Consider the following 26,289-nt stretch of genomic DNA (forward strand, 5'->3'; position numbering starts at 1 on the left):
TCTGTCTCTCTCTCTGTCTCTCTCTGTCTCTCTCTGTCTCTGAGCTGGTATTGCCCTCTGGTGGTGAGACACTCACTGTTACTGACAGACAGTGATTGTCTGTTGTATTTCTGTTTCAGGATCCTATAGGAGAAGTCCAAGTAGCACAAGGACAGTCCAGAACGATTACGGTATTTATTATTATTATTATTATTATTATTAGGATCCCTGTGGTCCGACACAACGAAAAAGACATTACAGACAAAAATGCTTTACAATTTACATGTAAAGACAATTTACAAGTAGACATTAGACAGTTAAAATACCTGAAAGGTAACGTTTAATGTATGTGGCTGAAACCGTTCAATCGTATCCGTTACATGCTCACAAGTCTGCCTCATTGTATCTGCAACATTCACTCAATACAGGTTGATTGAGAACGTTGCATGTAATGACTTGATGTGCATTCATCAAGGCCTACTGTTCACCTACATTATTCATCAAGGCCTACTGTTCACCTACATTATTCATCAAGGCCTACTGTTCACCTACATTATTCATCAAGGCCTACTGTTCACCTACATTATTCATCAAGGCCTGTTGTACACCAAAATTATTCATTAAGGCATGTTGTTCGCCTACATTATTCAACAAGGCCTACTGTTCACCTACATTATTCAACAAGGCCTGTTGTTCACCTACATTATTCATCAAGGCCTGTTGTTCACCCACATTATTCAACAAGGCCTGTTGTTCACCAACATTATTCATCTAGGCCTGTTATTCACCAAAATTATTAATCAAGGCCTGTTGTTCACCTAGATTGTTCACTGAATACACCTGTGATCATGTGACTGTTCCTAGGTGGGGTGGGGCCGTGGGACGCAGGGCCTGAAGTCGTCACGGCGATACACCCGTTCACAGGGCAACAGCCTGGCGACCTGAGCTTCAACCCTGGCGACCGCATCACAGTGGTTACCAAGACAGAGTCACAGTATGACTGGTGGGAGGGAACGCTAAACGGACGGACCGGAATCTTCCCCGCTAACTTCGTCTCCTGCCCCTGAACACGCACACACAAGTCTGACACACACACACGGACACTTACACTGCTGGGAGGGATGTTTTAAACACACCACATGATCACACTGAGGAAACGCACTCGCTCTCTTTAGCACACACTCGCTCTCTTTAGGACACACTCACTCTCTTTAGGACACACTCGCTCTCTTTAGGACACACTCGCTCTCTTTAGGACACACTCGCTCTCTTTAGGACACACTCGCTCTCTTTAGGACACACTCGCTCTCTTTAGGACACACTCGCTCTCTTTAGCACACACTCCACAATGTTCAAGATTCACACAAACTTACTAACTCTGAATTCTACAGTACAGGTGCAGGTCTTCCTATAGGACCTTATGGGTATCCACACTCACTGCACTTCAGATTATTTAGTGCCTCTTTCACACTACCGTTCCTACCTGAACTTTACTCTTTGGCTCGCTTTCCAGTAAGTCCAGTTCACTATAAGGTCAGCCTGCTTTTGAAGCCAAACGGTTCAAAACGGGGAGGGACCTACCTCAATTTGTCAAATATAAACTCTTCTTTTTGTTGCAAAATTTGTTTCCGTTTGGAGTAAATGGTTTCTGTTGCAAAACCTTTTTGCTACGGTGTTTGACTAATGAATACACCCCAGATGTTACCAGCAGCCAGCTCTGTTCACTTCTAGAGACCCGAACCATGCTGGAAAGGGCGATTGTAGAAAGACAATATCCGAGCCGGCGCAGTACAGTTTGGGTCGGCAAGATTGTGTGAATAGGGTACCAGTGTTCTAGAGCCTTGAACAGAAGAATGTTATCACTGATACTGTACAGTGTTTTTAACTCTCCATTTGTATTTTAGGTACTAATACATAAAGTCACAAACTGGCTGGCTTGACAAGAGGGTTTGACATATTACAATGATGTCAATAGATTATTTTATTTTTGTCTCTATAAAATGCGTTTCTAATTATTGGGGAAATCTGTAACTCCTGGTTATTTTATGTTCTGAACTGAAGGTGCTGGGATTATGATGCTGGATCAACTTTATTTAATATAAAATAATATTTCTGTTTTATCTGAACATCTGTATGTAATGAGGATTTGTACTAATTTCTCTCTGAATGTGTGGATGTTATTAAAGAACCTTGTAGAAGAGTGGCTGTAAGGGTGTAGTTTGTCTTCTGGCCATAGGAGGGCGATATACTCTACCGCCACTCAGGTTGCGGCCCCATTTTCTACCGTTCCCTTATATGCCCCTGTCATGCATTTAAAAGCGTTAGATTGGTGCAAGCATGACTGGTCTGGATGTAATATCAGTGATTTTAAGTCAAATTTCCCATGTCCACACGCAAACACACCACTCACACACTCACAATTCTGTGTGTGTGTGTGAGTGAGTGGTGAATGATTGTCCGGGTGAGTAAAATTCTACCTTGGTATAGTAGATTATTGCCCTGGGAAAGACACATTCTTATGAAATTGAAAATTCCATCTTTAATTTAATGTTAGGTAGTGAAGAACAGAATCTAGCCACCATTCCTCTGCCTGTCATGGGCCTATAAGGAGATACAACAGCACATCCTGAGGCACAATCTGTCATATCAACAGTCTGAAGCTGCCACCGGACAGGATAACGTTCCTACACATAGCTACAGACATCTGCTTTCAATACCAAACACAGCAACAAGACAGCCTCCATCTCCGGTCAACTCGACATGAAACAGTGTATAAATGTCCGTAAGGTACAAGGGAAGTTAATGATTGTGCAAGAATAACACACGTACAAAAAACTCACACGCAGCACCTCCCTGGACAGCTGTTTACACAAGGACCCGTTAGTCACGTTTCCTCACATCAAAAACACACATGTGCCGTGTTCATGTGCTAGTCGGAACTAGGAAACGGACATTTCTGACTTGCTAACTGGTTGCAGTTTTACACGTGTTGCGTTTAGCAAGTTGGCCTGTTCAGAATTTCAGTCCGACTAGCGTGAACACAGCAATCCACACACGGGTCTTTGTTTAAAGGCCCAATGCAGCAGGCTTTCTATCAATATCTAATCATTTCTGGGTAACAATTAAGTATTTTACTGTAATAGATTTCCATAAAAAATGGGCAAAAATAGCTTTTTAGCAAACAACTATTTGTCAAGCAAGAATTTTGGTAGGACTGTCTGAGTCGGGAGGGGAAAACTGAAAACTAGCTGTTATTGGCAGAGAGGTTTGGCAGATAACTCTTTGTTCTTGGTCTATTAACCAACTTACCGCATGTTGATGTCACCATGGAAAGCCGAAACTCCCGCCCATGCAAACCTGCTGATTAGAAGGTCTTAAACTGATAACACTGATAAGACATTTTCACACTTTTACAGTATTAGTTTCATCAGCTGTTGTATATTATGAAACGAAACACAGTAAAAACAGAATTTTGACTGCACTGGGCCTTTAAAATCTGACTGGAATTATGGAATCCAGACATTATAACGGAATTCAACAATATACAATTTTTTATTGAACTTATTTTATTTGCCCAAGTTAATCATACGACATAAACAAAATGCATCAATGATTCGTATTTTCCTGCGACTTTCTGAAAGGGCTGAGGAATGCCCGTCTGTGTGTTGTGGTGATCGTATGTCTTGTCTACCTACACTGTGCATCCGTTAGCGATGATGCTAATGATAACCGTCTGCTGGTAGATGGAAAGGCTTTCCCAAAAACCTTCTCTATTAAACGTTAACTACAGTGTAGCCTATGCCTACCTGTCAGAATGATATCATGATTATTTGTATCAATCCAGTGGCCATTTGTTTTGTAAACTCTGCAATCAGGAGCTCTACAGAAACACCGCTAACCAAACAATGGTCTCTGGCTGTTCTTAGATTTGTCCCAGATCTCAGAAGTGGTCTCCTGATGTGGTTTAAGCGTTGTTGTGGACGTAGAACATCCAGTGTTGTTGTTTTTTCTATTAAAAAGGTGTGATTCTGAGAGCCAAAACCTGAAACAACTCAAGGAGAAAACGGAATTTGGGAGTAGACGGAATCAGCCCAAATAATTCTACAGATTTCATAAGACCCTTGGAATGCTCTCAGAAGGCCTCTACAGGCTGTGGGAGAGACAAGATCCGAAAGATTAAAACAAGTTTAAACAGCAAAACCGGTGTCGTGTTCAGTAGGGCACAATGTGGCAACATGTTTTGCGAAAGAAGACAAAATCTCCCAGTTTCTTCTGTTCTGAGCCAAATGAACATGACCCATTCTGTGCATTACAGTCTTCGCAGTTAGAGATCCTGACATATCCTGTTCACAGGACTTTAAATCTCAGAGCTCCATGGAACTTTAAATATATGGATCTACAGTACGTGTGTTTGTGGAGTGTGTGTATGTGTGTGCAGCGTTTTTTTCAGTTCAGTTGGGTTCCTGTGGGTTGTAGGAGGGCTTCTCAGGGTCTGTGTCTCCCAGGAATGGACAGGCCTTGTCAGCCGGGGTGTCCGCTGAGCGCCTGTCAGGAAATACACACATCTCAGCTGGAGAGACATTAACACACAAGAGTCCACCGTGTGTCTCTATTGAACATGTTTCTTTGTCCAGGACACTCTTGACTAGCAGGTCACACTACCCACTGGGCACAAACTGGTTGAATCACCGTTGTTTCCACGTCATAAAAAAAAAAGAAATGTAATGATGTTTAATCAATGTGGAAAACTAACTGAATTTGCAAAAAAAGTCAACAATGTAAAGGATTTTTTTTAAAATGTTTTTTCACAAACAAATGTTTAACCTAAGTGACATGGTTCACATTTAGTTTGATTTCATGTTGATTTCACGTTAGTTGACAACTCAATTCAATGTAAACGTTTAACTGGCGTCAGTGCACAGCATGTAGGGACTGAAACAGGTCACATTACACATGGAGGTAGAGGGGGGGAGTGGGCAGGGAGAGAGGGGGTAAATAGCTTACCTAAAATGAGAAGTTATGTAACACACACACACTGACACACACACTGACATGCACACACACACACTGACACACACACCAGCTGTCTGAACTCTGAGTCATAGCATTTCATGCCAGCTGCTGTTGACAAACTGAAGAGAGAGAGAGAGAGACCACTGCAAGTGTTTCACACTCCCACTCAAACACACACCATTTAGCTCCCCAGTAGCAGGCAAAGTGTGTGTATGCCCACGTGTATTTGTGTTAGTGTGTGCGCGACTTGTGCATTCGGGTGAGTGTGTAATGTGTGTGTGTGTGTGTGTGTCAAAAGGTCTCTTGCCTTCTGAAGCATGATGACCAAGCCAAGGGGAGGGTTGGTAGGTGAAGCCTGGGCTGTCTGTCACAGTCCTCCAGCGAATCAGGGAGCGGCACACCACTGGTCTCCGGTAGCAACAGACACAGTCCCGCCCCAACAATGGGGCCACTCCCATAAAGAATCATAGCGGCCAATGGGATGGTTTCTCCTCTAGGACTGACCACCGCATTCAGGATACAGCCCACCCTGTAACACAGACACACCAAGCCCACACACTTCTGTCTGAAAAACACACACACACACACACACACACAGTCAGGATACAGTCCGCCCATACAACTCAAACATACACATATTGCACAAACAGAGATACATACATCATCTATTACTCAAGCATGGAGATAAGCAAGATGACATTTGACCCACATGGTTGAGATAGGGACTGACTAGTCCTGTGACTGCAGGTATCTCAGGGGGTCAGACACACAGACACACCTGATGAGCGTAGGGAAGAGTTCGATGCCGTAGAGCAGAGAGACAAACACAGTGGTCTGCATACACAGCTTCCCCACCAGGGCCAGAGCCATCACCAACCCTGGGACATCTATACACACACACACTATGTTGGATCATTGGAGGTTTGTGTGTATGTGTGTGTGTGTGTGTGTGTGTGTGTGTTTACCGTAGAAGCGTGATGCGAGCAGGGACAGCAGGCAGAAGGAGCCACTGAGGAGCAGGGACAGCATGCTGATTGGGCGTCTGCCACAGCGGGCCAATAGGAATGGGACGAGCAGGCAGGGTGCCTCTGATAGGCCGCTGAAGAACTGAGCCAGGAAGACATCCACCCCGAAACGCCCGACATTCAGACAGATACCGTAGTACGTCAGGGCTGACGCTAGCCTAACACGCATGCACAGGGGGGAGAGACCGCATCAGACGGATGCTGTAGAACATTTTACATTTTAGTCATTTATCAGACGCTCTTATCCAGGGCGACTTACAGTTAGTGAGTGCATACATTTTCATACTGGCCCCCCGTGGGAATCAAACCCACAACCCTGGTGTTGCAAACTCCATGCTCAACCAACTGAACTGCACGGAACTATAGAACAAATGGAGTACGGAAAAAGAACCTGACAACCTATTTTTTTTAAACACACATTCAGTGAGCTCCAACAGTGACAATGTTGTTGTGGCTCTGTGCTCTAGCACTTTGGATTTTAAATGATACAATGACAATGAGGTTAAAGGACAAGCCAGCACAGGTGTAACACGTACTGACTAACGAGGTGGACAAGCCAACACAGGTGTAACACGTACTGACTAACGAGATGGACAAGCCAACACAGGTGTAACACGTACTGACTAACGAGGTGGACAAGCCAACACAGGTGTAACACATTCTGACTAACGAGGTGGACAAGCCAACACAGGTGTAACACATTCTGACTAACAAGATGGACAAGCCAACAAAGGTGTAACACATACTGACTAACGAGATGGACAAGCCAACACATGTGTAACACGTTCTGACTAACGAGGTGACAACAATCGGTCCGCCCTACGTGCTAACGCGCTACCTCAAAATATAAATGGAAATACCAAAACCTGTAACACTGGAATACAGAGCCAAAACAATACTTCAGACACACACACAGACACAAACCCACCTACCCAATGTAACTCATGATGATCAGGCGCAGTAGGATGGTGGGACTTCTCATGTGTCCACAATGGGAAAGTATGTTTTCCTCCTGTGTTTGCATGTCTGCCTTTGGTGTGTGTGTGTCTCTCTCCAGTGTGTGTGTGTCTGTCTCCAGTGTGTGTGTGTCAGTCTCCAGTGTGTGTGTGTCAGTCTCCAGTGTGTGTGTGTCTCTCTCCAGTGTGTGTGTGTCTCTCTCCAGTGTGTGTGTGTCTCTCTCCAGTGTGTGTGTGTCTCTCTCCAGTGTGTGTGTGTGTGTCTCATTGTCAGGTGTGTCTCTCTCCAGTGTGTGTGTGTCTGTCTCCAGTGTGTGTGTGTCTGTCTCCAGTGTGTGTGTGTCTGTCTCCAGTGTGTGTGTGTGTGTCTCATTGTCAGGTGTGTCCAGGGGAACTTGCTGCAGGTCCTTCCCCTCTGTGTCCAACAGCTACGAGATAAACAGACGACACACACACACACACACACACACACACACACACACATGCCTGAGTCGAGTCTAGGAACACTGATATAGTACAGACGTGTGTGTGTGTGTGTGTGTGTGTGTGTGCGTGCGTGCGTGCGCGTGTGCGTGTGCGTACCAGGTCTAGATAGCGTTTGTCCTCAGGACTGTGTCTCCTGTACTTCTCCAGAGTGTGTGTCCTCCTCTTCAGGAGCAGCCAGTGAGGAGACTCAGGAATGGAGCTGAGAAGGGGGAGATTCATGGCCTTTCAGTACAGGTTTCCTCACGCTCTCTCTCCTGATTGGAGCTGAGAAGGGGGAGGATCTGTGGTATGGCCAGCGCCAGGTGTAGCTGAGTCCAGGTGTGTGTGTTACTCACTAGTAGAGAGGCAGACAGAGGATCTGTGGTATGGCCAGCGCCAGGTGTAGCTGAGTCCAGGTGTGTGTGAGGTATGCCAGCGGTGCCAGGGCCATCATACCCAGGCTGAAGGAGAAAGACAGGAGGGCCGGGGGCCATATACGATACCTGGGAAGACTCCACTCCACACCTACACACACACACACACACACACACACACAGTTAAATACAAGCCCAAAGGCACATGTCATGATGCACACACACAGTTACAGTAGGGTAGATGTGTGTGTGTAACTGTGTGTGTGTAACTGTGTGTGTGTGTGTGTGTGTGTGTGTGTGTGTGTGTGTGTGTGTGTGTGTGTGTGTGTGTGTGTGTGTGTGTGTATGTGTGTGTGTGTGTGTGTTTTACCCAGGCTGAAGCTGCAGATATTGATGCAGCAGCAGGAGACCCCGGCCAGACAGCGCAGGGTGAGGAAGAGGAGGGCGTGAGGAAGGACGGCCGGCAGCACAGCGGTCACAGCATGGACACACACACACACCAGCAGCACCGCTCGCTTACCGTACCTGGTCACACACACACACACACACAACTTCCATGTGTTACAGTGTATCGTTTACTGTGTGTGTGTGTGTGTGTGTGTGTGTGTGTGTGTGTGTGTGTGTGTGTGTGTGTGTGTGTGTGTGTGTGTGTGTGTGTGTGTGTGTGTGTGTGTGTCACCTGTCAGAGAGAGCTCCTCCAAACAGAGATCCCAGCAGAAGGCCAGTCATGTACATGGTCTGACTGTACGACAACACCACTGGATCCATACACACTGTGCCCTGTAAACACACACACACACACACACACACACACACACACACACACACACACACACACACACACACACACACACACACACACACACACACATGTTTGTGCTAGATCATGTTCTAGTAATCGAGTTGCAACACTGACTATTTATTGCTATGCACACCTGATAGTGAAATGTGTTGTTTTACAGGTTCAGCCATAGCAGTACTCAGGTTTAGCCAAAGTAGTACTCAGGTTCAGCCACAGTAGTACTTAGGTCAGCCATAGTAGTACTTAGGTTCAGCCATAGTAGTACTTAGGTCAGCCATAGTAGTACTTAGGTCAGCCATAGTAGTACTCAGGTTCAGCCATAGTAATACTTAGGGTCAGACATTGTAGTACTTAGGATAAGCCATAGTAGTACTTACAGTCAGCCATAGTAGTACTTAGGGTCAGCCATAGTAGTACTCAGGGTCAGCCATAGTAGTACTTAGGGTCAGCCATAATAGTAGTCAGGTTCAGCCATAGTAGTACTTTGGGTCAGCCATTGTAGTACTCAGGGTCAGCCATAGCAGTACTTAGGGTAAGCCATATTAGTACTCAGGGTCAGCCATAGTAGTAAGGGTCAGCCATAGTAGTACTCAGGGTCAGCCACAGTAGTACTTAGGGTCAGACATAGTAGTACTTAGGGTCAGCCATAGTAGTACTCAGGGTCAGCCATAGTAGTACTCAGGGTCAGCCATAGTAATTTGGTTATTAGCCATAGTGTACTCAGAGCCTAATTTAGGTTCAGCCAGTATCAGTCAGCCATAGTAGTACTCAGGTTCAGCAATAGTAGTACTCAGGGTCAGCCATACTAGTACTCGGGGTCAGCCATAGTAGTACTCAGGGTCAGCCATTGTAGTACTCAGGGTCAGCCATAGTAGTACTCAGGTTCAGCCATACTAGTACTCAGGGTCAGCCATAGTAGTACGGCATCCTGGAGCAAATTAGGGTTAGGACCTGCATGGTTCTGATACCGGTTCCGACCGACATTTTAGCTTAGAAATCTATGTGTTGTGACGTCACGAGAGGCTACACAGCTTTCAGCGGGATTGCTCAAGTAGTGCAAGGAGACAAGGTTCAAACAAAACAAGGATTTTATTATAGGTCTTGGGAAATTAACGAAAATATAACAAAATTCTGTTCTCTTGTGGCTCTTTAAGGGTTAACAGTTCAGGGATGTCTCTTCCACATCCAAAATCATAATTCTCACTCGCTCAGATAACTTTTCCCCAGCCTTACTGTAGTCCACGTTGCAGCTAGTGGCCAACCCAGCAAAAAGTCCTTCCAAATGTCTCTCACGTATTTCCACAGGTGCATATATCCAAAGGTGAGTATTTCCCAAAGGTAAGTATCTCCAAATCCTTATATTCCTCATGGAAGTGGACGTGCAGCACTCTTGTCCTCCAGAGAGCCCAGGTTGGAGACTGTGTCTCTTCACCCCCACACACTCCCTCAGTGTGTCTCTTCCCTTCCCAAACCTTCAGCTCATCAGCTCCTCATTTGTTTCAGCTGCGTGGGAAGATTGGCCATAGAGGGGTGGAGTTCCCCGACCATACCAGCAGATGGAGCCATAGCTGTCTGGGTTTGCAGCCACCTCAGGGGGATGTAACGTCCCTCCAGGACACAGCCTCTCGTGACATCACACATCCCCCTCCTCGGGACCGACGTCCTCGTCGGGGTAAAGGCAGCGAAGAAGGCATCACGCCGGGAGGGGCGTCCGCATTGCCGTGGTGCTTCCCAGACTGCTCTCTCTTCAACTCCTCCAACTCTAGGACCAGGGACTCAGCCTCCTGTTGTCTCTCCTTGAGTTTCTTACTGAACGCATCAGCCTTGGTTTTAGCAGAGTTTAGCTTCTGTTGAGCAGCTTTCAGTTCCTTCTCTCTCTCTGCCTCCGCATTCTTCATCTTGTTCTCCAACACCTTGTACTTCTCCTCTGCCTTCTTCTGGACCTCCTTACTACTGCGCAGGGTCTCCTCACACTCCTCGATGGTCCTGCGCAGCCTCTCCAGCTCCTCCTGTTGCTTAGGGAAGGAGCTCTGTTGGAGTTTAGCCTGGAGGATATCTAACTCTTCTGTCTTCATGTCTAACTGTTGCTTTAACAAACGATACCTCTCAGCGGTCCCCTTCAGACCAGACAGTTCTTTGTCCAGATTCTGTAGCTCCGTCTCTGTGTCGGTCTGGGCACCTGCCATCCCTATCAGAGCCCGGGCGGGAGTGAGTAACTCGGAGGATTGCACCGGAGCCTTCCCAGGATGAGTCTTGCCTCTCCGTTTCCGAGGTACTCGGGTTATCCTCTCCTGAGACTCTCTCCAGAGTGGGTAAAAGGCTGGGCAGTCTCGTCCAATTAGGACAGGGACGGGAGGGAATCAACCACCCCCGCCGTCGTGTGTATGGTTCCCCGTGTGCTGGTCATTGTAAGTTCAGTAATGGGGTATTCTCTGGTGTCCCCATGGACACAGGAAACTGGGAGGACTTTCCCCGGGGTCAGACACGTTGGGCCCACCAAATCCTTACGCACCAGGGTGGCCCGGCTACCAGAATCCAGTAAGGCCTCCACATCATGGTGATTCACAGTTACCGGGCAGGTGGGGGGTCGATCTGGGCCGCCATCTACGACTCCCAAGAGCGAGGCAAACGGTGTGTGGGTGCTGAGCTGGAGGACTCCGCAGTGGGCATAGGTTTATCGGCTGGTTTCCCACACTGCCAGGAGATATGTCCCATCTCCCCACACCGGTAACACTGTCGAGTTTCCCCCCTCCTGGTGTACTCTTCTTGGACCCGCCCTGGTTTCTGGCTCCCCCTGGAGCCGGGATAAGTCCTGACGTGGCTGGGTTCGAGACCTTGGGGTCCTTTGGACGGGTTCTTCCCATTTGTGGTGGGGCCGCCCTCCTGGGGTCTTTTCGGGAAGCATTCAGCATCTCCGCTGTGGCCTGGTACTTTTCCACAGCTTCCACGGTCAGATCAGCCGTGGTCAAGGCCTGTTGACTGATGAACCGTTTTGCCTCATAAGGCAGGGCGCGTGGGGTAACGATCCACCACAACGGCCTCCACCACCGCCGCTGCTGTATTCCTCTGCGGATCCAGCCATTTCCTTGCGATTCGGACAAGTTCATGCATCTGCGCCCGAGGAGGTTGGTCTGGTTGGAAGGTCCAGCTGTGAAAGCGCTGGGCCATACCAAACTTTGTGAGTCCATATCTGCTGAGGATCTCAGACTTCAGGGCATCATAGTCAGTAACCTGGTCAGGGCCCAGGTCCCGGACAGCATTCAGCGATTCCCCGGTTAGAAAGGGGGCTAACAGACCAACCCACTGTTGCTTGGGCCAGGCTTCCCTAGTGGCCGTGGCCTCAAATGCATGCAGGTATGCCTCAATGTCATCGGTAGCTCCCATCTTAGATATAAAGTCACTTGCCTTTATTGGGCGGGTATTTTGGACCACCCTCTGTCTCTGCAACTGCAACTCCTCTGCCTTCAGAAGGTTGGCTTTCTTTTGCTCCTCCAAGAGAGCCACGTTTGCTTGCATCTGGGCTTGCTGGCCAGCAACAAGGGCTTTCAATATGTCCTCCATTTCAGTCGGCGGGGAGCCTACGGCCAACTTGGAAAACTGGGTGATCAAACCTTCGGTATCCTCCTCTGACATGCACTATTAACGCTTGGCGTGCCCGTATTCTCCACCATCTGTGACGTCACGAGAGGCTACACAGCTTTCAGCGGGATTGCTCAAGTAGTGCAAGGAGACAAGGTTCAAACAAAACAAGGATTTTATTATAGGTCTTGGGAAATTAACGAAAATATAACAAAATTCTGTTCTCTTGTGGCTCTTTAAGGGTTAACAGTTCAGGGATGTCTCTTCCACATCCAAAATCATAATTCTCACTCGCTCAGATAACTTTTCCCCAGCCTTACTGTAGTCCACGTTGCAGCTAGTGGCCAACCCAGCAAAAAGTCCTTCCAAATGTCTCTCACGTATTTCCACAGGTGCATATATCCAAAGGTGAGTATTTCCCAAAGGTAAGTATCTCCAAATCCTTATATTCCTCATGGAAGTGGACGTGCAGCACTCTTGTCCTCCAGAGAGCCCAGGTTGGAGACTGTGTCTCTTCACCCCCCACACACTCCCTCAGTGTGTCTCTTCCCTTCCCAAACCTTCAGCTCATCAGCTCCTCATTTGTTTCAGCTGCGTGGGAAGATTGGCCATAGAGGGGTGGAGTTCCCGACCATACCAGCAGATGGAGCCATAGCTGTCTGGGTTTGCAGCCACCTCAGGGGGATGTAACGTCCCTCCAGGACACAGCCTCTCGTGACATCACAGTGTGGACACTGTAGATCGAAATGGCTTGAACTGAGCGGCAGCCCTGGTAGCCCTGGTAGCCCTGGTAGCCATGGTAGCCATGGTAGCCCTGGTAACCATGGTAGCCCTGGTAGCCCTGGTAGCCGTGGTAGCCCTAGCAGCCCTAGTAGCCCTGGTAGCCCTGGTAGCCCTGGTAGCCCTGGTAGCCCTAGCAGCCCTAGTAGCCCTGGTAGCCCTGGTAGCCCTGGTAGCCGTGGTAGCCCTAGCAGCCCTAGTAGCCCTGGTAGCCCTGGTAGCCCTGGTAGCCGTGGTAGCCCTAGCAGCCCTAGTAGCCCTGGTAGCCCTGGTAGCCCTGGTAGCCACGGAGGCTCTCCGCACTGCTAAAGCTAACTCTCTCTCCTCTGCTCTTGTCCTTCTAGACCTGTCTGCTGCCTTTGATACTGTGAACCATCAGATCCTCCTCTCCACCCTCTCCGAGCTGGGCATCTCCGGCGCGGCTCACTCTTGGATTGCGTCCTACCTGACCGGTCGCTCCTACCAAGTGGCGTGGCGAGAAGCTGTCTCCGCACCACGTGCTCTCACCACTGGTGTCCCCCAGGGCTCAGTTCTAGGCCCTCTCCTATTCTCGCTATACACCAAGTCACTTGTCTCTGTCATATCCTCACATGGCCTCTCCTATCATTGCTACGCTGACGATACACAACTAATCTTCTCCTTTCCCCCTTCTGATAACCAGGTGGCGAATCGCATCTCTGCATGTCTGGCAGACATATCAGTATGGATGACGGATCACCACCTCAAGCTGAACCTTGGCAAGACGGAGCTGCTCTTCCTCCCGGGGAAGGACTGCCCGTTCCATGATCTCGCCATCACGGTTGACAACTCTGTTGTGTCCTCCTCCCAGAGTGCGAAGAGCCTTGGCGTGACCCTGGACAACACCCTGTCGTTCTCCGCTAACATCAAGGTGGTGACCCGATCCTGTAGGTTCATGCTCTACAACATTCGGAGAGTACGACCCTGCCTTACACAGGAAGCGGCACAGGTCCTAATCCAGGCACTTGTCATCTCCCGTCTGGATTACTGCAACTCGCTGTTGGCTGGGCTCCCTGCCTGTGCCATTAAACCCTACAACTCATCCAGAATGCCGCAGCCCGTCTGGTGTTCAACCTTCCCAAGTTCTCTCACGTCACCCCGCTCCTCCGCACACTCCACTGGCTTCCAGTTGAAGCTTGCATCTGTTACAAGACCATGGTGCTTGCCTATGGAGCTGTGAGGGGAACGGCACCTCCGTACCTTCAGGCTCTGATCAGTCCCTACACCCAAACGAGGGCACTGCGTTCATCCACCTCTGGCCTGCTGGCTCCCCTTCCTCTGCGGAAGCATAGTTCCCGCTCAGCCCAGTCAAAACTGTTCGCTGCTCTGGCACCCCAATGGTGGAACAAGCTCCCTCACGACGCCAGGACAGCGGAGTCACTCACCACCTTCCGGAGACATTTGAAACCCCACCTCTTTAAGGAATACCTGGGATAGGATAAAGTAATCCTTCTACCCCTCCCCCCTCCCAAAAAAAAATAAATGAAAAAAAATAAATAACAAAAATAACAAAAATAACAACAACAAAAAAAAAAAAGGAAAAAATACAATTGTAAAGTGGTTATGCCACTGGCTATAAGGTGAATGCACCAATTTGTAAGTCGCTCTGGATAAGAGCGTCTGCTAAATGACGTAAATGTAAATGTAAATGTAGCCCTGGTAGCCATGGTAGCCTGGTAGCCCTGGTAGCCCTTGAAGCCCTGGTAGCCCTGGTAGCCCTGGTAACCATGGTAGCCCTGGTAGCCGTGGTAGCCCTAGTAGCCCTAGTAGCCCTGGTAGCCCTGGTAGCCCTTGTAGCCCTGGTAGCCCTGGTAGCCTGGTAGCCCTGGTAGCCCTTGAAGCCCTGGTAGCCCTGGTAGCCCTGGTAGCCCTGGTAGCCGTGGTAGCCGTGGTAGCCCTAGTAGCCCTGGTAGCCGTGGTAGCCCTGGTAGCCATGGTAGCCCTGGTAGCCTGGTAGCCTGGTAGCCCTGGTATCCCTTGAAGCCCTGGTAGCCCTGGTAGCCCTGGTAACCATGGTAGCCCTGGTAGCCCTGGTAGCCGTGGTAGCCCTAGTAGCCCTGGTAGCCGTGGTAGCCCTGGTAGCCATGGTAGCCCTAGTAGTCCTGGTAGCCCTTGTAGCCATGGTAGCCTGGTAGCCCTAGTAGCCCTTGTAGCCCTGGTAGCCATGGTAGCCCTGGTAGCCCTAGTAGCCCTTGTAGCCCTGGTAGCCATGGTAGCCCTGGTAGCCCTTGTAGCCCTGGTAGTCATGGTAGCCCTGGTAGCCATGGTAGCCCTGGTAGCCCTAGTAGCCCTGGTAGCCATGGTAGCCGTGGTAGCCCTGGTAGCCATGGTAGCCCTGGTAGCCTGGTAGCCCTGGTATCCCTTGAAGCCCTGGTAGCCCTGGTAGCCCTGGTAACCATGGTAGCCCTGGTAGCCCTGGTAGCCGTGGTAGCCCTAGTAGCCCTGGTAGCCCTGGTAGCCGTGGTAGCCCTGGTAGCCATGGTAGCCCTAGTAGTCCTGGTAGCCCTTGTAGCCATGGTAGCCTGGTAGCCCTAGTAGCCCTTGTAGCCCTGGTAGCCATGGTAGCCCTGGTAGCCATGGTAGCCCTGGTAGCCCTAGTAGCCCTTGTAGCCCTGGTAGCCATGGTAGCCCTGGTAGCCCTTGTAGCCCTGGTAGTCATGGTAGCCCTGGTAGCCATGGTAGCCCTGGTAGCCCTAGTAGCCCTGGTAGCCATGGTTCTCATGGACTTATGAGTTTATCTCTTCCGCCTGTGTGACGTAGGATGAGTGACACCACTTGAAGCTGGGATGTCCTTCCTACCATTTAATTCGCTCTTGTGACTGTCTATCAACTCCTGGCTGAACCCTACGTCACAGCCACTGACAAAGCATGGGACACTTCACTTCAATATAAAGTGATTTTCGTAGCAGGTTCGTTAACCCTAACCCTTTTCCTAACCTTAACCTCAGTCTCTTAACCTGCAATGGTAATTCTCCTAACCCGCTAGTCACTTCGCTATCAAAGTGGCGTGAAAAGACCGTTTCCCGACAAAAAAGCACATGCCTGCAATTCTTACATCGTAGCGCAACAGGAGAGACTAGTTTCGTCGCTCTAGCACATTCAGAGATCGATTTATAGCCAACTTTATCAAAGTAATCTCAAATAATTCATAAATGTTTTACAAAAAACACTCTGTCATAGAGGGACAAGATTAATATGAGATGAAAGGCGAGTTCCTAAGGAGTTCAGGAAGCCAGGCGAGTTCCTAAGGAGTTCAGGAAGCCAGGCAAGTTCCTAATGAGTTCAGGAAGCCAGGCGAGTTCCTAAGGAGTTCAGGAAGCCAGGCGAGTTCCTAAGGAGTTCAGGAAGCCAGGCTAGAGCTCTGTGAGACATTCACAGCGATGGGGACAGTCCTTTTGATCAAGAGAGACCTTTAAAAAAGATGCACATTTTCTCTATCACTAAACATACAAATATGTATTTTACAGTTATAAGGGGAAATCTTATATTGTAGTTATTCAAACAATAATTTGATTATACTATACTTAGAAAGCATATAAATCATGTTAAGCCTTACTCATAGTTTTGTTGAATAGGAAATACATTGTATGAAATAGTTCATATTTTCATATTTGTATCATATTTGTACTGTGTACTTGAGGTTGTGTCCTCAAAATTGACTACACCTCAGCAAGTTATAACCTTTCTTCGAATATGCAATATTACTAGTTATTGTTTATGGCCCTCTCATGATAAATAATTACTTTTGGGGATTATGTAGATTACATTTTAGATTACATTTTGATATTATGTGCATTGCTCAAAGGGCACATCGACAGATTTTACCTGCCACCTTTGTCCTCAGCCTTGGCGATATTGATGATGATTCCTATCCCTGAGAAATGACGGTATGTCTTATCACTACTGAGTGTGATGTGAAACTACTTGCCCTGTGACATGACGGTATGTCTTTAACATTTAACATTTAAGTAATTTAGCGGACGCTCTTATCCAGAGCGACTTACAGTTAGTGAGTGCAAAAAATTTTCATACTGGCCCCCCGTGGGAAACAAACCCACAACCCTGGCGTTGCAAGCGCCATGCTCTACCAACTGAGCTACAGGGGACTTATCACTACTGTGATGGGAAACTACTTCCCTGTGACATGGCAGTATGTCTTATCACTACTGTGATGTGAAACTACTTACCCTGTGACATGGCAGTAGACTCCTTTCATTCATTCACTTACTTACTTTTCCTATTGTTGTTGCATTGTCGAGAGGTGAACCTGCAAGTAAGCTTTTCATTACACTGAGTGTACAAAACATTAAGACCACTTGCTCTTTCCATGACAGACTGACCAGGTGAATCCAGGTGAAAGCTATGATCCCTTGAGGTCACTTGTTAAATCCACTTCAATCAGTGTAGATGAAGGGGAGGAGACAGGTTAAAGAAGGTTTAAGCCTTGAGACAATTGACACATGGATTGTGTATGTGTACCATTCAGAGGGTGAATAGGCAAGACAAAATATTTAAGTGCCTTTGAACGGGGTATGGTAGTAGGTGCCAGGCGCACCAGTTTGTGTCAAGAACTGCAATGCTGCTGGGTTTTTCATGCTCAACAGTTTCCTGTGTGTATCAAGAATGGTCCACCACCCAAAGGACATCCAGCCAACTTGACACAACAGTGGGAAGCATTGGAGTCAACATGGGGGCCAGCATCCCTGTGGAATGCTTTCGACACCTTGTACAGTCCATGCCCCGACAAATTGAGGCTGTTCTGAGGGCAAAAGGGGGTGCAACTCAATATTATGAAGGTGTTCCTAATGTTTTGTGCACTCAGTGTACACCATCTATATGTGACGAATAAACAGACTTGAACTTGTAAGTTGTTTCCTAACACACACACAGCAGTGATAAATCTGACATCCATTCTGGGAGAGTGTTTAACTAGACAGTGAGTGTGTGTGGATGGCTGGCTCTGCCCCCCCATGTTACTACTTACTTCTTCTATGGTTAGGTTTTCATTGACTAGGATCAGTTGAATTATACCGTGACATTCGGGGTTCTCTATTTTTTCACGGGATCCCTTATGCAAGCACGTGCATTAAAAAAAAAAATGTTTCTAAGAGTCATAAAAAAATAAATCATAATAATAATAATAATAATTTGGTGTGAACACAACCAGGAATTATGTTTTCATCTTATTGGCAAACAATTAAGTTTAAAAAGTAGGTTACCTGGGTTACCAAAATAATACCAACATCCAAACAATTAAGTTTAAAAAGTAGGTTACCTGCGTTACCAAAATAATACCAACATCCATTACATTTACATTTTAGTCATTTAGCAGATGCTCTTATCCAGAGCGACTTACAGGAGCAATTAGGGTTAAGTGCCTTGCTCAAGGGCACATCGACAGATTTTTCGATCTTTCGGTTACTGGCACAACGCTCTTAACCACTAAGCTACCTGCCGCCCATCCAAACAATTAAGTTTAAAAAGTAGGTTACCTGGGTTACCAAAATAATACCAACATCCAAACAGTGCACTGTGCACTTGCGCCATTTGATGAAAAGAAAGAGACATCTGTTACAAAACACCAAAAGGTGTAATGACATTCGGCGATCGTCATTGGGTCTACACTCTTGTAGCCTGAATTAATTGGTGTATCTTGCAAAAAAAAAAAAAAAGGACCTTTTGTAAATATAAATATTATCCATAAAACATGAAGTGTCCCTTACAATTATACACACATCAGTTACGCAAGCTAACAACCAGCATATACTGTAACAAGCTAGCTAGCTAGCTAACCAGTCTAGCTAAGTTACAGTGCCTTCATGTACATTTACGTCATTTAGCAGACGCTCTTATCCAGAGCGACTTACAGTTAGTGAAAGCATACATTTTCATACTGGCCCCCCGTGGGAAACAAACCCACAACCCTGGCGTTGCAAGCGCCAGGCTCTACCAACTGAGCTACAGGGGACTTCAGAAAGTATTCACACCCTTTGCTGTGTTACAGCCTGCATTTAAAATGGATTAAATTGAGATTTGTTTGTCACTGGCCTAAACACAATACCTCATAATGTCAAAGTGGAATTATGTTACATTTTTTATTTTAACAAATTAATAAAAAATGTCTTGAGTAAATAAGTATTCAACCCCTTTGTTATGGCAAGCCTAAATAAGTTCAGGAGTGAAAATGTGCTTAACAAGTCACATAATAAGTTGCATGGACTCACACTGTGTGCAATAACTGTTTTTAACATGATTTTTTTAATGACTACCTCATCTCTGTACCCCACACATACAATTATCTGTAAGGTCCATCAGTCGAGCAATGAATTGCAAACACAGATTCAACCACACACACCAGGGAAGTTTTACAATGCCTCGCAAAGAAGGGCACCTATTGGTAGATTTAAAAAAAAAAGCAGACATTGAATGTCCCTTTGAGCATGGTGAAGTTATTAATTACACTTTGGATGGTGTATCAATACACCCAGTCACTACAAAGATACAGGCGTCCTTCCTAACTTAGTTGCCAGAGAGGAAGGAAACCGCTCAGGGATTTCACCATGAGGCCAACGGTGACTTTAAAACAGTTACTGAGTTTAATGGCTGTGATAGGAGAAAACTGAGGATGGATTAACAGTAGGTACTCCACAATACTAACCTAATTGACAGAGTGAAAAGAAGGAAGCCTGTACAGAATAAAACTATTACGAAACATGCATCCTGTTTGCAACTGTGATAAGGTGGTGTTGAAGGAGTCAGGCGCAGGAGGGTAAATCACAGAAACAGGCTTTATTCAGAAAAATACAGGTTTACGCAGAAATGCGTCAAACACACTCCACCAAGCTACTAACGGAACAGAGCTAAACACAGGCAAAATCCTAGAGGAAAACCTTGTTCAGTCTGCTTTCCACCAGACACTGGGAGATGAATTCACCTTTCAGCAGGAGAATAACCTAAAACAAAAGCTTAAATCTATATTGGAGTTGCTTACCAAGAAGTCAGTGAATGTTCCTGAGTGACCGAGTTACAAAACCTAAAAATGGTTGTCTAGCAATGATCAACAACCAATTTGAAAGAGCTTGAAGAATTATGAAAATAATAATGGGCAAATGTTGCGCAATCCAGGTGTGGAAAGATCTTAGAGACTTACCCAGAAAGACTCTGTAATCGATGCCAAAAGTGCTTCTACAAAGTATTGACTCAGGGGTGTGAATACTTATGTAAATGAATATTGCTGTATTTAATTATCAATACATTTGCAAACATTTCTAAAAACATGTTTTCAGTTTGTCATTATGGGGTATTGTGTTTAGATGGGTGAAAAAATTCAGGCTGTAACACAACAAAATATGAAATAAGTCAAGGTGTATCAATACTTTCTTAAGGCACTGTGTCGTTGCTTGCATGGAATTGGCTGTTGTCTTGGGGGTGGCATACAGTCTGGGAAACTGACCTGCCTGTCAGGCATCGTTCAGGGCTTAAATGCCGCACGAGGGCTTAGATTCCCCAAGAGCTCTTGGCTCAAGGTAAGGGACATTTAACTTGCTAACATTCTAACTTATAAACTGATAATGAGCTCCAAACCCAAATAAAAGCATGATGTAAGCATGAAACGTACCATATCTTAGTGTATCAATCAATAAAAACGTATGCGCTGATCCACCGTGGGCTCTGCCGCCTCAGCCACACTGACAATCTATCATCAATGCATCCACTCCTATTTATAGAGTTTATCTTGCGATCTCGGAAAAAAAAAAAACTTTTGTTATGTCGTGATCATGAGATAAGTAATTTGTGATATCGACATAACAAGGGATTTTTTGTTTTCTTTCATATGTCCTCTCTGGACCAGACCCAGCTGCTATCGCATTGGTGTCTGAAAAATGCATGCACTAACTGTAAGTCGCTCTGGATAAGAGCGTCTGCTAAATGACTAAAATGTAAATGTAAAAATGTGTCTATGGGAGACACACCTGGTTAAGTAGACCAGTCCAGAACTGAGGAATTTTATTTTTCAATTGTAAAAGGCCTGACTGAACTATCTTCATTGTCTAGGCCCCTTGCTTTTTTCAATCTTTACTAATGACTTGCCACTGGCTGTCATGGGTCAAATGTGCAGCGGTAGGACGGAGTCAGGCGCAGGACACAGAACTGAGTACACGACGTACTTTACTCTGAAAAAAACAAACACTAATTTCCACGCAGGGAAAACACACCAGCTCACAAAAGTGTATGACACAACACAATGAACAAACACACACAAAACCATGTGGGAACCAGAGGGTTAAATAGGGAAATAATCATAATGCAATGGGAGCCAGGTGTGTACAAACAAGACAAAACAAATGGAACACAGAAACGTAGATCGGTGGCAGCTAGAAAGCCGGTGACGACGACCGCCGATAGCCGCCCGCACAAGGAGAGGCACCAACTTCGGCGGAAGTCGTGACAGTACCCCCCCCCCTTGACGCGCGGCTCCAGCAGCGCGCTGACACCGGCCTCGGGGACGTGGGTAAACAGAGACTCCGCAGTCTGTAGGGCCGTAGGGAGACCGGGCAAAGGAAGGAGACGGCAGGACTTAGAAAACCGATCCACAATGACCAGGATTGTGGTGTTACCTTGTGACGGAGGAAGATCCGTCATGGCTGGAGTCGGCCAATTACGCATGGCTGAAATGCGGTCATTCTCCATCTCCACCCCTGACGCGGACAGGCGGTACCCTAGGAAGGAGACGGACTGTTGAAAGAACAGACATTTCTCAGCCTTGACGTACAGGTCATGCTCCAACAGTTGACCAAGCACCTTTCGCACCAGGGACACATGCTCGGCGCGTGTAGCGGAGTATATTAGAATGTCATCTAAATACACCACTACACCCTGCCCGTGCAGGTCCCTGAAAATCTTGTCTACGAAGGATTGGAAGACTGATGGAGCATGCATCAACCCGTACGGCATGACAAGGTACTCATAGTGCCCAGAGGTGGTACTAAATGGCGTCTTCCACTCATCCCCCTCCCGGATAAGCACCAGGTTGTAAGCGCTCCTGAGATCCAATTTGGTGAAGAAGCGCGCCCCGTGCAATGACTCTGTCACACTGGCTATGAGAGGCAGTGGGTAACTGTACTACACAGTGATCTGATTTAGACCTCGATAGTCAATGCACGGGCGTAAACCTCCATCCTTCTTCTTCACAAAAAAGAAACTTGAGGAGGCAGGTGAAGTGGAAGGCCGAATGTATCCCTGTCCCAGAGATTCAGAGACATATGTTTCCATAGCCGCCGTCTCCTCCTGAGACAGAGGATACACATGACTCCTGGGAATTGCTGCGCCTACCTGGAGATTTATCGCACAATCCCCCTGTCGATGGGGTGGTAGTTGAGTCGCATTCTTTTTACAGAAGGCGAGAGCCAAATCGGCATATTCGGGGGGAATGTGCATAGTAGAGACCTGGTTTGGACTCTCCACCGTAGTTGCACCTATGGAAACACCTACACACCTCCCCGAGCACTGACGTGACCACCATCCCTTGAGAGCCCTCTGTTGCCACGAAATGGTGGGGTCATGAGAGGCCAACCAGGGGAGCCCCAACACCACAGGAAACGCAGGAGAATCGATCAGGAAGAGACTAATTCTCTCCACATGACCCTCCTGCGTTTTCATACATAGTGGAGCTGTGACCTCCCTAATCAGGCCTGACCCTAAAGGACGACTATCTAAGGCATGTACAGCAAAGGGTACATCAACAGGAACAATAGGGATCCCTAATCTACGTGCAAATGAACGGTCAATAAAGTTCCCAGCTGCACCTGAATCTACTAGCGCCTTATGCTGGGAATGCGGGGAAAACTCAGGAAATTCTATACATACACACATGTGCGCAACAGGGAGCTCTGGGTAAGTCAGGTGCCAACTCACCTGGGATGATCCATCAGTGCCCTGCCTGCTGCCTCGACTCCCTGGGGAACCTCCCCAGCACCGACCAGCAGTGTGCCCTCTGCGGCCACAGTTGGTCCGGTCACCCTTAGAGCAGCACCTCCGAGCTCCATAGGGGTAGGGTCGGAGGTGCTGGGGGATGGAATGGACGGGCCCTGATCCGAACGTCCGCGGGTGGCCAACAGGTTATCCACCCGTATCGATAGATCCACCAGCTGGTCGAGGGTAAGGGTGGTGTCCCTGCATGCCAGCTCCCGACGAACGTCCTCACGTAGACTGCACCGGTAATGGTCAATCAAGGCCCTCTCATTCCATCCCGCGCTGGCCGCCAAAGTCCTTAAGTCCAGTGCGAAGTCCTGTGCGCTCTTCTTCCCCTGTCTGAGGTGGAACAAGCGTTCCCCCGCCACTCTCCCCTCAGGTGGATGATCGAAGACCGCCCGGAAGCGGCGGGTGAAATCCTCATAGCGAACCAACGCTGCGTCTATTCCTCCACATTCGGCGTTGGCCCACTCAAGCGCTCTCCCTGACAGGGGGCCGGGTGGACGGTCGCCAGGTAGAGCTCCACCTGGAGCAGAAACCCCTGGCACCCGGCAGCCGTCCAATCATATGCCCTCGGGAGCGAGAGCCGAATCCCACTGGGTCCAGGTGACGGAGGGGTGGACATCGGTGTGGGTTGACCTGAAGTTCTGGGAAAACCCCCTCTCTCCCATCACTCCATGGTCTGCAACACGCTATCCATAGCTGTGCCAAGATTCTGAAGCATTGTCGCGTGCTGCTGGACGCGCTCCTCCACTGGCACCGGAGGACTGGCTGCACCTGCTGACTCCATATTAGGTGCGTGCTCCTGTCATGTGTCAAATGTGCAGCGGTAGGACGGAGTCAGGCGCAGGACACAGAACTGAGTACACGACGTACTTTACTCTGAAAAAACAAACACTAATTTCCACGCAGGGAAAACACACCAGCTCACAAAAGTGTAAGACACAACACAATGAACAAACACACACAAAACCATGTGGGAACCAGAGGGTTAAATAGGGAAATAATCATAATGCAATGGGAGCCAGGTGTGAACAAACAAGACAAAACAAATGGAACACAGAAACGTAGATCGGTGGCAGCTAGAAAGCCGGTGACGACGACCGCCGATAGCCGCCCGCACATGGAGAGGCACCAACTTCGGCGGAAGTCGTGACACTGGCCTTGAGTAAAGCCAGTGTGTCTATGTATGCGGATGACTCAACACTATACACGTCAGCTACTACAGCGACTGAAATGACTGCAACACTTAGCAAAGAGCTGCAGTTAGCTTCAGAATGGGTGGCAAGGAATAAATTAGTCCTAAATATTTCAAAAACTAAACGCATTGTATTTGGGACAAATCATTCACTAAACCCTAAACCTCAACTAAATATTTTAGTAAATAATGTGGAAATTGAGCAAGTTGAGGAGACTAAACTGCTTGGAGTAACCCTGGGTTGTAAACTGTCATGGTCAAAACATTTTGATACGACAGTAGCTAAGAATGGGAGAAATCTGTTCATAATAAAGCGTTGCTCTGCCTTTTTAACAACAATATCGACAAGGCAGGTCATACAGGCTCTAGTTTTGTCGCATCTGGACTACTGTTCAGTCGTGTTGTCAGGTGCCACAAAGAGGGCCCTCTGAACATTACAATTGACTCAGAACAGGGCAGCACGGCTGACCCTTAAATGTACACGGAGAGCTAACATGAATAATATGCATGTAAATCTCTCATGGCTCAAAGTGGAGGAGAGATTGACTTCATCACTACTTGTTTTTGTAAGAACTGTTGACATGCTGAATGCACCGAGGTGTCTGTTTAAACTACTAACACACAGCTCGGACACCCATGCATTCCCCACAAGACATGCCACCAGAGGTCTCTTCACAGTCCCCAAGTCCAGAACAGACTATGGGTGGCGCACAGTACTACATAGAGCCATAGATACATGGAACTCTATTCCACATCAGGTAACTGATGCAAGCAGTAAAATTAGATTTAAAAACAGATAAAGATACATCTTATGGAACAGCGGGGACTGTGAAGCAACACATAGGCACAGACACATGCATACACACACACACGATAACATACGCACTATACACACACGTACACATGGATTTTGTGTTGTAGATATGTGGTAGTGGACAGATAAAAATACACCTTATGGAACAGCGGTGACTGTGAAGAGACACACACACAGGCACAGACACACATACACTTGATAAGACACGCACTCTACACACACGTGGATGTTGTATTTTTTCTTCAATGTGATAGTGGAGTAGTGGCCTGAGGGAACACACTAAATGTATTGTGTAAAGTGTTATGAAATGTAATGTCATGTAATATTTTAAATTGTATATAACTGCCTTAATGTTGCTGGATCCTTAATAAATACAAATACAAATTGTATCCACCAGTACAGCCACCTGGAGGGAAAACAATCAACCATGACACAGAGGTGGGGGTGTTCATTTAATTTGTAATAAACTTTTAATGTAATATTTACCCCCCCACACACACACACACACACACACACACACACACACACACTCAGGGTCACACACACTCTGTGTGACCCTGATTTAGCCTACTGAAGTGTAATAAACTAAAGCTGGGTTCATCTTGGTCAGTGAAACCGGTTTGTAGGAACATAAAAAGGAATCTGTTCAAACCGGTTTGTAGGCTACATTTCTACATAAAAGGGAATCTGTTCATGCAGCTTGTTGCTGTTTACACTGATTTAGACAATTACAATAACTGCCAATTAGGTTGAAACTGTAATTACTGTATTTCATTCCATGTTTACTCACATTCTCTCTCTCCATGTCGTTCCCCCACGTGATCTCATCCTGTGTCGGTAACAATACCGATATAAGTGACCGGTTCATCTCGCGCACCTCCCACGTAGTGTGGTCCTGTTTGCGCGCACTAGAAGAGACTTCATCTCCTCCGGTTCGACTCCTGGTCGGTAACTGACTGGGGACGTTAGTGCACGAGGAGGCTGCTCTGCTGGCAGTGAAGACATCGAGGAAGAAGAGAAACGCCGTGAAGAAGAATATGAGAGCGAGCCGCAAGTACACAGCGAGCTGCAATGGAGCCATGGGACTCTTCTCTTTCACTTTCTCTCTCTCTCTCTGTCTCTCTCTCTCTCTCTCTCTCTCTCTCTCTGCTTACCGCCTCTCTCTCTCACCAGAAGGGATAGCTACATCCGAAAACTTGTGGAACTCCCGTCAAGAGTCTTCTCAGCGGAAGAAGTAATGTAACAGCAAAGTCTAATCATTATACGTCGTGACAAAGTGGTCAGGGGTGAATACTGCATTAGACCCCCCCTCAC

At 47.3% G+C, this 26,289-nt stretch overlaps 2 protein-coding genes across 3 annotated transcripts in view; one reads left to right on the forward strand and one right to left on the reverse strand.

Annotated features, from left to right (window-relative positions):
* Positions 1 to 2,179, forward strand: part of sh3yl1 (SH3 and SYLF domain containing 1) — a 53,022-nt gene extending 50,843 nt beyond the window's left edge. For both annotated transcript variants that reach the window (XM_041847284.2, XM_041847286.2), the window contains exons 10-11: positions 120 to 170; positions 844 to 2,179. In XM_041847284.2, coding sequence (XP_041703218.2) covers positions 120 to 170; positions 844 to 1,046 — 254 coding nt within the window. In that variant the 3' untranslated portion in view covers positions 1,047 to 2,179. The remainder of the gene's footprint in view (positions 1 to 119; positions 171 to 843) is intronic.
* Positions 2,180 to 3,760: 1,581 nt separating this feature from the next.
* On the reverse strand, positions 3,761 to 26,289 carry LOC121539723 (solute carrier family 22 member 13). Its single transcript, XM_041848437.2, has 11 exons — positions 25,766 to 26,289; positions 8,492 to 8,592; positions 8,183 to 8,337; positions 7,795 to 7,963; positions 7,556 to 7,658; positions 7,285 to 7,401; positions 6,950 to 7,122; positions 5,958 to 6,175; positions 5,771 to 5,879; positions 5,300 to 5,557; positions 3,761 to 4,524 (listed from the first exon to the last, which is right to left on the reverse strand). The coding sequence occupies exons 1-11, from the start codon at positions 26,054 to 26,056 to the stop codon at positions 4,431 to 4,433; spliced, it is 1,788 nt and encodes a 595-aa protein (XP_041704371.1). The 5' UTR covers positions 26,057 to 26,289; the 3' UTR covers positions 3,761 to 4,430.

This window comes from Coregonus clupeaformis, chromosome 21 (genome assembly GCF_020615455.1).
Source record: "Coregonus clupeaformis isolate EN_2021a chromosome 21, ASM2061545v1, whole genome shotgun sequence".
Taxonomy (NCBI): domain Eukaryota; kingdom Metazoa; phylum Chordata; class Actinopteri; order Salmoniformes; family Salmonidae; genus Coregonus; species Coregonus clupeaformis.

What these genes read in the sequence shown, in the direction of transcription:
- LOC121539723 (XM_041848437.2), bottom strand. Translation starts at nt 26,056, where the DNA reads ATGGCTCCATTGCAGCTCGCTGTGTACTTGCGGCTCGCTCTCATATTC. An exon ending in ACAAACGCTATCTAGACCTG is followed by an intron (nt 7,402 to 7,555) that starts GTACGCACACGC and finishes TTTATCTCGTAG; the next exon opens with CTGTTGGACACAGAGGGGAA. An exon ending in ATCATCATGAGTTACATTGG is followed by an intron (nt 6,176 to 6,949) that starts GTAGGTGGGTTT and finishes CATGCGTGTTAG; the next exon opens with GCTAGCGTCAGCCCTGACGT.